The 17,116-nt window shown below is 43.2% G+C and overlaps 2 protein-coding genes across 4 annotated transcripts in view; both read left to right on the top strand.

Moving 5' to 3' along the window:
- The window catches only part of LOC138750581 (microtubule-actin cross-linking factor 1-like), a 33,565-nt gene extending 24,738 nt beyond the window's left edge, over positions 1–8,827 (top strand). For both annotated transcript variants that reach the window (XM_069912693.1, XM_069912692.1), the window contains one exon: positions 330–8,827. In XM_069912693.1, the coding sequence (XP_069768794.1) occupies positions 330–337 (8 nt within the window). In that variant the 3' untranslated portion in view covers positions 338–8,827. The remainder of the gene's footprint in view (positions 1–329) is intronic.
- Positions 8,828–9,249: 422 nt separating this feature from the next.
- Positions 9,250–15,129, top strand: LOC138750575 (uncharacterized). Of its 2 annotated transcripts, none has more exons than XR_011349391.1 (2): positions 9,250–14,425; positions 14,531–15,129. XR_011349391.1 is itself a non-coding variant. In XM_069912681.1 (2 exons), exons 1-2 carry the CDS (start codon positions 14,078–14,080, stop codon positions 14,945–14,947), a joined length of 765 nt encoding a protein of 254 aa, XP_069768782.1. In that variant the 5' UTR covers positions 9,254–14,077; the 3' UTR covers positions 14,948–15,129. The 2 variants fall into 2 exon arrangements, 1 of the variants encoding a protein (XP_069768782.1); XM_069912681.1 differs by having other exon boundaries at positions 9,254–14,425.
- Positions 15,130–17,116: the final 1,987 nt, after the last annotated feature.

Genomic DNA, 17,116 nt, shown 5'->3' with positions numbered 1-17,116 from the left:
GAGGGAGAGTTGTTGAGGAAAGGGGAGTGATAGAGGGAGAGGGTGAGGGGAAAAGGAGAGGGAGAGGAAAGGAGAGTTTTTGAGGATGGGGAGGGATATTCGTAGAGAGTGAGAGTTAGAGGGGAAGGAGAGGGAGGGAGAGGGAGGAAGAGTTGTCGACGAAGGGGGAGGGATAGAGGGATAGGGGATTAATGGGTTTCTATTGTCTCTGAATCTTTACGAAAAAGTGAAGATGATTTTGAGCTGAAGACCATTGGTCGTCTTCGCGTGATCTTCCTCAACTCTGTTCATCTCTTCCCTTGAATGACTTTTGTTTCCACTGCTTGTAGATTCGTGAAGCGCAGAAGGGAGGACAACAACTTGTGCTGGAAGTCGAGCTGGTAGCAGGACCAACTGTCAATAAGGCAGCCACACTTGGAAACACAATCAACATGTTCAGGTATTTCTACATCCAGTCCTGGAGGATCTCAACAAAGTTCAAGGAGATTTCTGCCAACACCTAAAAATTCGACAACTCCAAAAAAATGTAGTGAACAGATCCAACCTTTGTACACGTCATTCATCACCCACACCAAAGCCTTTAACTCTGCATCAAGGAAACAACTATAGGACACCCCTTCTAGTATTAGATGAACTGAAATGGAAGTACGGATCCTGAGGCTCTTCAACAAAGGCATATTGGCCACAGTCATGGTCAACATGAGTACTTGGGAGCCTTTTTGCATGAAGTGAAGAGTAAACAAGGATCTGTGTCAGGTCACTCGCCTGAGTGCTACTGGTACCATGTAACCCAGTACTACCTGTCGCATGGTCGAGTGGTCGGCGACTAAACCGGCTCCCCCATCAGGCTTGCCTGGTGAGGAGGGTGGCTAGACACCCTGCAGGATGAAAAACAAGACCTGTCAAAGGGTGGATGAACCATGGACAGAAAGGTCTGGCAAACCATCATCTGAGAGGGAACAGCAACCTTTGAAGCCAGCAGATGTGCAGAAATAGAAGAAGATGAGAGGAGAGGCCGTACCAACCCAAGCCTGATCTGCCATCTGGAACAACCTGTCCTGAATGCAGAAGAACTTTCAAAGGCAAGATTGAACACAGAAGCCACTTGATAGCAACGAGGAGGAGAACTTTCTGACAGACAGCGCAGAATTCAAACTGAGGTCCAGTCCTGACCACTGGCCATGTAAAGGCATTGCCCTAACCACTACATCAACCGTGACACCCTGCTCAGAGAAGCCGGCTGGAATCTCGAGCGTCTGGAGGAATCGATGTGTCAGGCAGCAGTGGGGAGGGGTCGGGGATCAGCGGCGGCAGTGGGGAGGACTCGGGGATCAGCGGCAGTTCCTACCACACCCCCACACACACAAACCCTGACGCACACGCCCCACACACACACACACATACACACTCGATTCTTTGAAAGATTTTATTTAATATTCTCAAATTACATAAAGAAAATCAAATACACATAAAATAACTGTAAGCTACATCCCCTCCCCCTTACTAATACAATAAAAACCAAAAAAAGAAAAAAATAACCAAAATAAAGAAAAAAAAAACAACCTCTCCTCCCCCAAAACCTTAGAGAAATGTATCAAATATTCCCTGATTGGTCTGCCAACATTACAACATTGATTTAATTTCTATAGCCATGTGTTTCAAATATAAACACCACATATAAATAAAAAAGAGTAATTACTTACATTATATGTTAATTTTTCTAAATATAGACAAGAGTGCAATCCGTTATGCCATCTTTGCAAGTTTATATTCTTCCATGTGACAGCTATATATTTTCTCGCTACTGCTAACCCAAATCTTAACAAAGCCAAATATGGTTTAGGCATTTTGAATCAACAAATGGAACATTAACATAACCCAACAAACATATTTTTGGATCCATTAAATATCCCTTTGAAACAAATCCCTCAAAAATTTTATAATTTCCTCCCAAAAATGCTTAATTTTCTTTCACGACCAAACTGAATGTACAAAAGTAACTTTCTGCTCTCTACATCTAAAACAGAAATCTGTTAAACTGAATCCATATCTCTTCAATTTCTCAGGGGTTGAATATAATTGATGCAAAAAATTCTAATTGACCATAGTATACCTCACATTAATTAACTTGGTAACACCGTCAACACACAGTTTTGACCATTCCTCCCATGTCAAAATAATATTTAATTCTTTCCCATTTGTCTTTTTCCATTTTCTCCTGCAACAAACTATACATATCAGAAATAAAGCATTTTTCACCTTTATCTGCAATTAATAATTCAAATTTCTTTTGACCTGGTAAATTTATTTCCTTCCCATAATTCTTCTTTAAATAATCTCAAAGTTGGTAATAAACAAAAAATTTGATGCAATACCATATCTTTCCTGCAACCTTTTAAATGAACAAAACCTCCCTGCTTCAAAACAATCTATTACATTCACTAATCCTTTAATTTCCTAATCTTTTAAGTAAGGATTCTATCATGAAAAGGGAATTAATTTATTCTGATATAATGGTGATCTTATCGAAATTATTCCGATAGAATCAAGAATTAAATTGCGATTTTACCAAATATTCATTATATGTCGAAAAACGGATAATTTAAATTCTTGTAACAATAAAGGATTCAATTTATATATGAAATGATTAATATTATTTTCCAAAATCTGAGCCATCTTTATCTTTGCCCACCTAGGAGATTGTTGATTATCAAATAACCAATTAATAAACTTCATCGGTGCCACCTCATAATAATTATAAAAACAATGTAATTGCAAACCACCCAATTTATAATGCCAAGTCCATTTTTGGAAAGAAACCCTCGATAATTTACCTTTCCATAAGAATAACCCAACTATGCAAGGAATAGATTGAAAAAAGTATTGTACTCGAGCATAAATGTTCATCTTTATGCAATTCACTCTTCCTATTAAGGTCAGTGGTAAATCTTTCCACTTATCTAAATCAATTTTAACCTTATTTAATAAAGGTACATAATGCAAAATAAATAATTCATGATCATTTTTATTTACAACTATTCCTAAATATTTAATTTTATTTGACCATCTAAATTTAGTAATTTGTCTACAATCCATAAAATCTTCTTCTGCTATTGGTAAAACCTCACTCTTTTCCCAATTAATCTCATATCCCGATAATTTGCCATACTTATTCAACAAGTCCTGTGATAATTTTAGTGAAGTTTTTGGATTAGTTAAATATACAAAAACATCATGTGTAAATAAGCTAATTTTATTTTCATTTTCTCTCACTTTAAGTCCTCTAACACCAAAATCATGTCAAACAGCCTGAGGTAAAGGTTCTGTCACCAAAGCAAGTAAAGCAGGTGAAAGAGGAAAACCCTGTCTTGTAGAACAAGATAAATTAAAAGATTTTGAAATCTCACCATTCGTTATTACCCTTGTCGTAAGTTCTGCATATAAAGCCCTAACCCAACCCCTAAAAAATGGAACAAAATTAAATTTTTCCAATACTTTAAACAAAAACTTCCACTCAACTCGATCAAATGCCTTCTCAGCATCCAAAGATATATCCGTTGGTTGATTATCTTGTTGTTTTTAGCATTAATTAATGAAATCAATTTAACTATATTATCTGATGACAATTTAACTATATTGTCTTTGACAAACCCTACCTGATTGTTACGTAAAAAAATTTGGCAAATAATTCACTAACCTATTATCTGAAACTTTTGACACCAATCTATAATCAACATTTAATAATGATATCGGTCTGTAAGGTGACACTTTTAAAGAGTTCCTTTCTTTTTTTAGGTATAACTGTAATCAATGCTTTTGAGAAAGATTCTGGAAATACATCCATTTTAGTTGCTTGTTTCAAAACATCTTTATATAATGGAAATAATAAATCATTAAATTTTTTATAAAACACCACCTTAAATCCATCCTCTCCAGGAGATTTCCCATCAGGCATCGATTGCAAAGCTTCTCTCAATTCTAATTCAGTAAATAAAATATCTAAATTCTTTACCTCAAATTCATTCAACACTGGCAAATTTAAACTAGATAAAAATAAATCAATTTGATCCATTTTTTGATAACCCTCTGACATATATAAATTTTCATTAAATTTTAAAAATTCATCAGTATTCATTTATGTAATTTCTCCATTCTTCCTAATAGCATTAATTGTCCTTGATACTTGCTCAGTTTTATGTTGCCATGCCAAACCATATGCACTCTTTCTCCCAATTGATAATAACATTGTTTAGACTGCAAAATCATTTTCTCATATTTATACATTTGTAAATTATAATGTAATTTCACTTTAGATAAATTTATCCTTTCATCCTCTGTATAATTTTTTTTAATTTTTTTCTCCAAGCCTTCGATTTCCTTTTCCAAATTTAAACTTACGAATAAATAGTTTTTTTCTCTCTTAGTTGTATCGCTAATAATTTGTCCCCTCAAATATGCTTTTAAAGCATCCCACAAAATAAATTTACTTTGAACTGAATTTTCTTTCATTTGTATTAAAAAATAATTTGATCTCTCATCTACTAAATGAAATCCGGTCTCTTCAATAACTTTTCATTAAACCTCCATCGATAAGCTGTCTCAGTTAATTCAGTCCCTAAACATTTAATGAAGGATATGAGAATAACCTACTTTTATATTCTGCAAAATTAAATCTACTTGTAAATGCACAGAAATCAAAAATACATTTATTCTAGAGAAAGAATTATGCCGAGCTGAATAAAGTGAATAATCTTTCTCAGTTGGATTTAATTTCCTCCAAATTTCCACTAAATTTAAATCCTCCATCATCTTAAACAGTCTTTTTGCCATTTTAGTTCTTTCAACAATTTTTGGAGATTTGTCCAACAAGGGATCATAACAACAGTTAAAATCTATTCCGACTAACACATTCCCATATGCCTGATTCGAATTTAAAAATGTCCCTGAAATAAATGTCTGATCATCTTCATTTGGTGCATAAACATACATTAAAGTCCAACTTTCAGAAAAAAATCTTCCAATTAACAATCAGTACTCTTCCAACATTATCAAAAAAAAAATCCACAGCAAAAAGTTTATTTTTATTAACTAATATCACCACGCCTCTAGTTTTAGAGTTTAATGAAGAAAAAATTACATGTCCTGACCAATCTCTCTTCAACTTCAAATGTTCTTTTTCTGTCAAATGAGTCCTTTGCAAAAAGACAATATCTACTTTTAGCTTCTTTAAATTTTTATTTTTTCTGCCTTTTTCTCCTTTGATTGTAATTCAAAAGATACATTTTTACGTTTCAAAATAGCTACATCTTTAGCCTTAGAATTAAATGAAGAAGAATATACATGCCCAACCCAGTTCCTTTTTAATTTCACGCTTTCCTTCACATTCAAATGTGTTTCTTGTAAAAAAGCAATATCAATTTTCATTTTCTTAATATATGCCAAGACCCGCTTACGTTTAACCTAACTATTTAATCCTCGAACATTAAAAGTAGCAAACCTCAACTTTGACATATCTACTATTATTACTAAATACCAATAATATCTTTATATAAAAACTCAAATTAATGTATATAGGCCCTCCAATAAAAAAATCACAAATTAAAAAATAAAAAAAAATTAAAAATAAAGAAAAAGGAAAAAAAAAGAAACCCCCCCCCAAAAAAAAACTACCAAAAGGTAGTAATCCCCTAAACAAAAATTGGGTGTGGGTCACCCACCAGTGGCTGATGACTAGTAAAGAAAGTCCAAATCTCTCCTTGCCCAGCCAAACAGTCAGTAACATCAAAATATTATAAGAACAAAAGAAAAAATAGAATAAGAAAATTCTTTTAACCCAAAAGACTCCAATCTTGAAAATCCCATTTCAGAAGTTGGACTCTTTCCATTCCTGTTTTTTTCCCATTTTTGCCATTTCTTCCTTTTCCAGAGCTACCAAAGTTTTCTTTAGGAGATAATGCTGGACTATGTCTTTGTCCTCTTATATCTGGCCATGAGTCAGCAAAAATCATTGCTTCACAATCAGTTTCAAAAAACCAAAATTGATAGACTCCGTAAAACACCTTCAACACTGCAGGGTAACAAAAAGTAGACTTATAACCTTTATGCCACAAAACTTCTTTAACTGGATTGAATCGACGTCGACCTGATGCATTTCCAATAATGGAGACATTTTCCTGTGTGCTCCCTCCATTGAAATCAAAAGGCTTTCTACTTCTTGGGAACACGCACCTTCTTCCGGGGAATGGGTAATTCCAGCGCCATCCTTCATTTGGTAGCAATAGATTTTTTTTCAGCCCGCACAGGAAATCTTTGGGGTCTAGGCAATGAAGAAATTGAGCCAGGGGCTGTTTCAGGTCGTCTAGTCCCCAGATCCTCAGCACTTCGAAAATGGATATTCTTATGAACTTGAGGTTTAATCTTTTTACCATTAGTGGCCATAATAATTGCTTGATACTTTAAACTAAAATTTAAAAAGTTTAAACTTGAAAACAAAGGGTTAAAAAACAGGTATTTAAAAATCTGGCCAGAGAGGTCGAGATTACATGTCTAGACTCCACGCTATCTTGCCACGATCCCTACTTTTAGCTTCTTAATATAATCTATCACACATTGCCTTTTTATTGGGTGATTTAAACCCTTAACATTAACAATTGTAAAACTTAAATTACTTATTACAACTTACACAATGGCACCCAATCTTTCACAATTAACTTAAACAAAAACCCTCAACCAACAATAAAAAACACTAGACTCCCCCCCTGAAAAAACTGCAACACACTCGAGACACATACCCCAGACACATACCCCAACAATCACACACCTCCCACACACACACCCTACACACAACCCCCAACACGCATCCCCAGACACACATTCCACACATACAAGCACCGACTCACACCCCCCACAATCACACACCTCCCACATGCACACCCCACACACACATACACATCCCAGGAACACACCCTCACGCTCACAAACTCCCACACATACACTCTGCGCACACACACACACATATCCCCCATACACATACTCCCCCACACACAACCTCTGACAGATATACACAAACACCCTTCGACACTCATACACACCATCCACACCCTCACTCCACAAACACCCAATGCACCCACAGTCCCCTTCCCACACACCACACCTACACGTATACCCCGACGCACAACCCAGAAACACCGCCCACATACACCCCTCACACACACCTTCACACATGACCACCTCCCACACACAACTCACAAAATCAACTCCCAGCCACACATCCCACACATAAACGCACACTCACACTCACCCGATACAACCCCTGGACAGATAAACCTCCCACACACATACCCGTACACACATCCTCTCACACTCAGTCCCCCCCACACACACCCACCCACACCCCATATACCTCTCACACACACCCCCAAACACACACACACCTTCACACTTGACCACCTCCTACACACAACCAACACAAAATCAACACCCAGCTACACACACACATACACGCACACTCACACAATACAACCCCTACACAGATAAACCTCCCACACACATACCCGTACACACATCCTTTCACACACACAGTCCCCCCCACACACACCCACCCACACCCCATATACCTCTCACACACACACCCAAACACACACACATTCACACTTGACCACCTCCCACACACAACCAACACAAAATCAACACCCAGCTACACACACACATACACGCACACTCACACAATACAACCCTACACATCTGCTCCAAAAAACATGGCCCCAATGGACATCCCCCACTCACTCCCCACATACACACCCCACACAATCATAACCCTACAGACTTCCCCACAAAAACAATAACATACCCGTCCCACACACACCCAACACAAACCACACACACACCCATTCATAGACCTCCACCCATCCCCAAACACATACCCCACATACACACCCAGCACATGGACGCCCCTCCATATTCACCACCGCATTCACACCCCTGCACACACAACCCACGCACAAACCCATTCCCAATCATGCCCCCTACACACTCCCTCCCTTGCATGCACTGCCACACTTATTTCTCCGCACACACACCCTTCACACCCTTGACACAAACATTGCCAGACAAATCCCACCATGCACACGCACTAATGCGACCCTGCACAAACACCTTCCCACACAAGTCCCTCACACATGCACTCCCACTCACATGGCCCTACACACACATCCCGAACTACATACCCCTACACACACACACCCCATAAATACGCCCACACACACACTCCCTCATACAACCCCCTCACACACAAAACCGCAAATCCACCCACCCACACCACCCCACACATATTTCCCCCACACTCATGCGCTCACACACAGACACACACACATTCCCTCCACGTATATCACACACACACACACACACACACACACACACACCAACCCTCCATATGCAAACCCCACACAAGCCACACATCCCATACCCACACACACACTCTCTATATTCAAATCCCACACACACACAAACCCCACTCATAAACACCACACAAGCACAAAACCCCTAACACACACAAACTCACACACAAAAACACCACACAAACACAAACAACCCCCACACTCAAATCCACCCCACACACTAACCCACCACACACACTAACCCACCACACATACACACCATACACACATCCCCAAACATCAGAGACTTACCCAAATTCCCCACACACACAAACCCCAAAATAGCGCCCATGGTGGAAGTGAGGGCATTGGTGCAGTCGCTGACCCATGGGGAGGTGTGGGTGAGGGCATTGGTGCCATCGCTGATGGAGGGAGGGGGTGGTGCCGTCGCTGATGGAGGGAGGGGGTTGGTGCCGTCGCTGATGGAGGGAGGGGGGGTGGTGCTTTCGCTGATGGAGGGAGGGGGGTTGGTGCTGTCGCTGATGGAGGGAGGGGGGTGATGCCTTCGCTGATGGAGGGAGGGGGGTTGGTGCCGTCGCTGATGGAAGGAGGTGGATTGGTGCCATCGCTGATGGAGGGAGGGGGGTTGGTGCCATCGCTGATGGAGGGAGGGAGGTTGGTGCCATCGCTGATGGAGGGAGGGGGGTGGTGCCATCGCTGATGGAGGGAGGGAGCTTGGTGCCATCGCTGATGGAATGAGGGGGGGGTGGTGCCATCGCTGATGGAGGGAGGGAGGTTGGTGCCATCGCTGATAGAAGGAGGGGGGTGGTCCCATCGCTGATGGAGGGAGGGTGGTTGGTGCCATCGCTGATGGAGGGAGGGAGGTTGGTGCCATCGCTGATGGAGGGAGGGAGGTTGGTGCCATCGCTGATGTGTCAAGGGGTGCAAGATGACGTCGTCATTGACAAGTATGGGGATGGAAGTAGCGCTGACAAGCGGGGTGGGGGCGCATGCAATGCTTGCCATGACCTATATACGTTGGTGCCCCACACAGACACTGACACACACACTCACCCTGCCACACACACCCACTCACACATACACACCCCCACACACACCCCAAACCCGCACCCCTCAAACACTCCCCATACACCCATCCCCCACAAACTCACACCCCTCACAACCACACACACACCCCTCACACACACCACACATAACCCACACCCACACCCCTCATACACACACCCTCACACATGCCCCACAACACACACCCCTCCACACCATCTCTCCACCCATCCCACACACTCTCACCCCCCACCCACACATCCACACACTCAGACACCCCCACACTGCCCCCTACACATATTCTCACAAACACACATCTACACACACTTCCCACACACACCCATCCCTCACACACACACACCACATTAACACACCTTACACACACCCACCCCCACACACCGCACTCCCTACACATCCACCCCCCACAAACACACATCCCTCACAAACACACACCACACATAACCCACACACACATACCCCTCATACACACTCCCACACACATACCCCACAACACACTCCCCTCCACACCCCCATCCACCAATCCCACACACTCTCACCCCCCATCCACACACTCAGACACCCCCACACAGCCCCCTACACTAATCCTCACATACAACCCACACACTCCCACTTACACACACCCCACACACACCTCTCACACACACCCACAAACACACTTCCCACACACTCAGACACCTTCCACACTGACTCCACACTACAAACAGACCACACACAATTCCCACACACACCCCACACACCCACATACTTACACACACTTCCCACACACACTCCCACTTACACACACACCCCACATCCCCACACTTACCAAACACTCACCCCACACAAACCTCTCACATCCACTTGCCACACACTCAATCCACACACTCAGACAACTCCCACAGTGACCCCACACACACACACATCCACACTCCAATAGAATCTCTTTTCTCCCTCTCCCCTTAATCCCGTCTCCGAACCAGATTCTTGTATTTAAAGTAGACTTTGTTCCTAGACGAATATAATATGGGTCTGGAAGTCGGGATTTAGAATGAAAGGTTCTGAAAATCGTTCAGGATAGGTCCCCCCAATTATTTCGGGGCAAATTGGAAGATGTTCTTTTATATCAGCGACATGTTCTATCAGTGAGATAATTTTGTCGAGTTCCTTCCATTTGACGTCGATGTTGTGCTTTGTACAAATGTCTGCATATATTTGTTCACTTATGGAAAATGGAAAGAAGGAAATGCACACACGCACACATACCCACTCCCACACCCTCCCACACGCACACATACATACACACAACCTCCCTCACACCCCTTCTTACACACGCCCACACACATACCTACCCAAAAGGACCCAAGCACATACACTCCACACATATCCACCACACAATCCTACCCACACACCCCACACACAACCCCTCACCCATTCCCTCCATAACCCCACATGCAGACCCCAAACACACACCCCAATCCCACAAAACTCCAGACACACATCCCAATGATTTTGGGGCAAATTGGAAGATGTGCTTTTCTATCAGGGACGTGTTCCATAAGTGAGTTAATTTTGTCGAGTTCCTTCCATTTGACGTCGATGTTGTGCTTTGTGCAAATGTTCTGTATATATTTGAGCGTTGATATATTTGTATATATTTGTTCACTGTTCTGTATATATTCTGTATATATTGTATATATTCTGTATATACTTTTTCACTGTAAACAAAAGCCCCACATATCTGCACACACACCCTCACACACACACCCTCCCCCACACCCCTTCTTACACACGCCCACACACATTCCCACACACATTCCCACCCACAAGCAACCATGCACATATAACCCACACACATCCACCGCACAATCTCACCCACACACACCACACACATCCACTCACACGTTCCATCCAACACCCCAATACCCGAACATGCAGTCCACAAACACACACCCAATTCCACACAACTCCACACACACATCCCAAATCCCACACACAACCCCAACTATTTCGGGGCAAATTGGTAGATGTGCTTTTATATCAGGGACGTGTTCGATAAGTGAGATAATTTTGTCGAGTTCTTTTCATTTGACGTCGATGTTGTGCTTTGTACATATGTTCTGTATATATTTGATCATTGATATATTTGTATATATTTGTTCACTCTTCTGTATATATTCTGTATATATTGTAAATATTCTGTATATACTTTTTCACTGTAAATAAAACCCCCACATACATGCACGCACACACACACTACCACACACACCCAAATGCCAACAGACACTCCCACTCCCTCACACACACACACACACACACACACACACACACACACACACACACACACACACACACACACACTGTCCCTCACACCCCTTCTTACACACGCTCACACATATACCCACCCACAAGCACCCATGCACTTATACCCCACACACATCCACTACACAATCTTAAAAAATCAAACAAAAGATGAGAAACATTAAATCGGACTGACCCGACAGGACGGAGGAACTAAGGTCGTTTGGAATCAGCAGATGCGATAGAATCGGCAATCTCCGTCAGGCCGAGGGACCTTGAAACACCACACAAGTACAAACTAAACTGGATGAGAGGGTCCTTGCAGAGAAATGGATTGGAGTCAATCCACAGGACCCTCAGAGCAACAGAGAGGATCACTGGAGTCTCCCTCTTCCCCATCAGTGTGATCTAGCAGGATCCTTGTCTGAAGAGGCCATGCCAAATCCTGGAGAAGCCCTTTGACCCTGCCCACAGCATCTCTCAGCTGCTCCCATCAAGGAAGAGAAAGAAGGATCAGAACCAGCATCAGCAGGATGAAGAACAGCTTCTGTGCAGGGGTCGGGAGAAGGTTGAAGCACCAAAGGAACTGCTCCCACTCACCATCCGAGTGCAAACAGAGAGCGCATGTAAAATGTTCAATGATGGGAATGTATGGACATGATACTAAGGGCTGAAAGAGACTTGGAACAGGGTTTTTTGTGGTCGATCATTTATTACGAATAAAGTCTTACACGAAAGGGCAAGAAGCAGCTAAGGTTGTTCTTTCCACACAGATCTACTGTTAGTCCTCTAATTCTATGGGAACTGTCGCAGGGTTGTAGCTCCCAGTTGTTGGGATAGGCTGACACAAAGTGGTAGGTCCAGGTACTAATGAGGATGCCATCAGATGGTTCCCCACCCCCCACTCTCTCCCCACCACCACTGCCAACATCAGTTCTTTGTATTACAAATAAAGATGAGTGAAACACAGAAGTCTGCAGACGCTGTGATTATAATTACAAACACACTGACATGCTGAAGGAACTCAGCTATTCTTTCCAGCATTCAGGCCTGAGCCCTTCTTCAAGGAATAAACAGAATAACCCAGAAGCAGGAAATCTCAGAAAGGCTCAGAATTCTGGTTAGGGGACAAATCCAGCCCAACAAAAGGTGTTAATTGGATGTGATAGGGATGAGGTTTTTCATAGCAGGCCGAGCGACCATGTGGTCAGGCGGGCCGAATCGCTGTCCCAGTCAGTTGGTACAAGATGGCATAGGCCCCCCTTCCCTTCTCATGAGAAGCATGCATTTGGTGACACATGTTGCCTGGGAGATGTCGCCACATCCTGGTTGCAGCAACTCCGCAACGCACTGACATCACTCCCCTAGACCAGCGCACCCCAGAGAGGAATGAGGTCGTCCCCTAAAAGCAGCACGAGAGGTTCATATAAAGGCAGTTACTGGTTCACTTCATGCTGTGTGGAGGTGCTTCATTTCAGTAGCACCACCTTTTGCAGTCACGACAAGACCATGAACAGGCTGTCAGCAAGAGAATGGGATGGGGAATTGAAGCAGGTGGCCACTGGGAGATCCCCACTCTTGTGGCGGACATGGAGAAGTTTGTATTTATAGGATAGCTATAAATTCCGATGAAAATACAACCAGTATAGGTTTTACTCACTCACAGGCTTCCAGAGTGGGTGAGAAAATACAAGTCTTTAGGCCAGCAAATCTTCCAGACAGGGTTCAATGATCAATTCTTCCCAACAGGGTCCCAACCTCCAAAAGGCAGCCCATTCATATATTGGTTTCCCGCCCAAACACAGCTGATTGAGTCTATTACCTATCAGATGTGAATTGTCAAAAGCTACAGTAAGCGTTCAGTAACCTTAACAACACCTTCCAGTGCCAGCTTGAAATTGTTTCTGCTCAGAGGTTTCGCCCACCATTGTTCACAGACGAAGGTGAATGATGCTTGTCAGTGACACATGGGTCTCTCTGGAGGTTGAACTGATCCCAGGGCACTGAGTTCTGGAGAAATGACCACACCAAATTTGATGTTGCTGAATGGAGGAAACACTTTCGTATGTCGCATGGCACCTTTCACTTCGTGCTGGAACTCTAAGAACCTCACCTGAAGCCGCATAGACCAGGCGCAGCAACCATGGAGCCGGGATTTCGATTAGCTGTGGCTCTGCGCTGGTATGCCACCCCTTGTGAGTATCGATCCATCAGTCCCATCTTTGGAATAGGCATCAGCACCGTGTGCATGGTGGTGCAGGTGGTGACGGCCGCCTTGACGAAGTTCCTCGGTAAACGTCTCATGTCCCTGCCCATTGGAACACGTCTCCAGGAGACCAATGACAGCTTGGTGCAAAGGGGATACCCAATGTGTGCCGGTGCCATTGATGGATCACATATTCCCATTATTGCCCCCAGCTTGCATGCTGCAGCCTACTACAATCGCAAAGGCTGGCATTCAATGGTTCTGCAAGCAGTGGTTGACCACAGATTCTGGTGAGCTAAGCCTTTATTGGTCTTTATCACATCACATCTCAATGTCTATCACTTCACTGTGCTTTCCATTCACGTTACAGCTTCTCAGATGTGTTTGTTGGCCGGGCAGTACCCATGATGCCCGAGTGCTTACCAACTCTCCTCTGTATAGAAAGGAAGAGGACCAGGGCGGATACCACTTCCCACCTGACGTGAGTGTTCACCCTACAAAGCTTCATGTGTCAATCTTATGTATGCTTATTGTGTCAACGGTCATGAGTATGAATTAACAACATTCTCCATTGTTGTGCCTGCAGGTGTCCAAGAATGTTAATGGAGTAAAGGTTCCAGCGCATCTTGTGGGTGATCTGGCATATCCACTACGAAACTGGCTGATGAAGGGGTTCACACAGCACCAAGGACTGGATCTGGATCAGCAAAGATTTAACAAGGCCCTTAATTCTGCAAGGATAGTGGTGGAACATGCATATTGCCGTCTAAATGGCTGCCGGTGGTGCCTATCCAACCGTCTGGATATCTCTACCACCTTAGTCCCAGGTGTTGTGTTTGCTCGCTGTGTCCTGCACAATATATGTGAGATTAACAAGGAAGACTTTCTGTCAGAGTGGACGTTGGTTGAAGCAGATGGTCCTGCACCCATTAGCACAGATTGTCACAATCAGCAGGCCCATGGGCACCAGGCCATCCATTCTGCCATTTTGTCCATCCTGTAAGGGTATGACCCTGCCACCTAGCTCCTAATTTCCACAACTTGTTCCCCCCTCCACCCTCCCCACCCAATGCGACAACATGAGCCTACTGCCTGGCATGTTATGTGTTCTCGTGAAGTAATGGTTGCATATAAATGAGACTTGTGTGCTTGTCAAAAATGTAATAAAAAACATTTTTTGAGAAATCTTATTGCTTCATAAATATCTGAGTTCGATATAGCAATGTAAACATTTCACATTATGTTTAAACTAGATGTAAACCATGGAACGGACAAATCACATTGCAAATACACTCCACACTTGAACACCGCAGAACAAAAACAAAAATGGTAAACACAACAAACACCTCCACCCGGCACCACAGCATTTCTGTGTTGTGCCGATTATACCTCTCGGAGGAGGGTTACCAAGTTCATTTGGCAGGCGCATCCTGCGCATTCAGGTGGCCTTCCGGCAGCCCATATTGCCATTATATGCGGCTTTACAAGTGGGGCATTTGGCCACCTGAAAGTGCCTTTTCTAAGAGTTCCTGTATCTGGCTCATTCCTTGAAGAAGGGCTCAGGACTGAAATGTTGGGAACATATCTTGATCTCCTATGGACACTGAAAATCCGGGCTGAGCTCCTCCAGCTTAACGGTGGGTTTTTAAGCACCACATATAGATGCACATCTCAAGACAAGGCCACAAAAATGTGCCACCTGGGAAAATTGCATAACAGGGGCATCTTGTGGTTCCACTTGGCTGCTTCTTACATTATTTGGCCAGGACTTTCTTTGCAAATTTCCCAACACCTATTCTGTGTTTTCTCCAGCCTGTCAATTCAAATACACTTGTTTTCTTACTTCTCCAGTTCTTGGTTTCTCTGCTTCCTGACCTGCTTTTTCCAGCAGTTTTGTATAACTTATATTCCAGCAGTTGCTGTGGTTGAACTTTTACTGATTTAATGAATTGTTTTCATCAGAATCTAAATGTGCTTGAGTCCACGGTCAGCCATGTAAGCATTGAAATGGGTGGCCACTGGGAGATCCACCCTGTTGCAGCAGACAGAGTTGAAGTGCATTAAATGCACCCAATGATTTGGTCACTGCAGCCACCAGTTAAAAAATTCAAGAGGTTCTGCAGTCTGTGTGTCAAGAAATCCCTCTGCACCTCTGTTTTTAGTGGGAATCCTTCAACCCTGAAGTTGTGCTCTCTCGTCCTTGACTCCTCTAACATGAGAGATAATTTTACCACATCTACTGTATCCAGGTTTCTCAACATTCGAAGTGCTTCTTAGGACCCCTACCACTCATCATTCTTCTGAACACCAAGGAGTATAGTCCAAGATCCATCAAACCTTCCTCATATATTAATCCTTTCATTCCAGGAATCATTCTTGTGAATCTTCTGCAATGCCAGCACATCCTTTCTTCAATAAGGAGCCCAAAACTCTCTCCGCTACTGCAGGTGCTGCCTCGCCAGTGCCTTCTTAAGCCTCAACATCACATCCCTGCTCTTATATCCTATTATTTGCGATATGAATACCAACATTCCAATCAGCTGATTGACCACCAACATGGAAGTTAACCTATTGGGCATCCTGCACGGCGATGCCAAGGTCCATCTCCCCCAGAATTTTGAATGTTCACCCTATGCAATAATAATCTGCCCTTTTATTCCTTCTCCCAAAGTTCATGACCAGACATTTTCCTACTTTGGAATTCACTGGCCTCTTCTTTTTCCATTCTCCTAATCTATCTGTCTCTCTGCAGCCTTGCTGTTTTCTCCCAGCTACCTGCTGCTCTGTAACGGGTGAAGAAAAAGAGATGGCCCCCAGAATTGTTTCCCAGCATTTCTGCACACCTGCAGAAAGCCACATAACACAGCAATTGCCTTCTGGTCGTTCCCCCTGATAGTACAGATTCTAACACCAATGTGTATCTGTCCAGAGTGTACTGTAGGATGACTGTGATTGGCTGAGAGTGTAGCCACACCTACTGGCAGGTCTTAAAGGATTTCTCCTAGCCAGACCAGGTCATTCTGGACTGGTCGACCCACTTATGATATGCTCCAGTCTTTTAGTTAATAAAAGTCTTGGTTTGGATCAACAAGTGTTTGGTTCTTTCGACGCACTCTGCAATGTTCCCCCTTCCTGCACCTTTGCTCTCTGAGATGTGTCACCAGCAGTGTCA

Source organism: Narcine bancroftii, unplaced genomic scaffold (genome assembly GCF_036971445.1).
Source record: "Narcine bancroftii isolate sNarBan1 unplaced genomic scaffold, sNarBan1.hap1 Scaffold_168, whole genome shotgun sequence".
In the NCBI taxonomy this organism is placed as follows: domain Eukaryota; kingdom Metazoa; phylum Chordata; class Chondrichthyes; order Torpediniformes; family Narcinidae; genus Narcine; species Narcine bancroftii.
Note: the sequence above shows the minus strand (reverse complement) of the source record. Positions and strands in the feature narration are given on the sequence as shown.

What these genes read in the sequence shown, in the direction of transcription:
- LOC138750575 (XM_069912681.1), top strand. Translation starts at nt 14,078, where the DNA reads ATGACAGCTTGGTGCAAAGGGGATACCCAATGTGTGCCGGTGCCATTG. An exon ending in GATACCACTTCCCACCTGAC is followed by an intron (nt 14,426 to 14,530) that starts GTGAGTGTTCAC and finishes TTGTGCCTGCAG; the next exon opens with GTGTCCAAGAATGTTAATGG.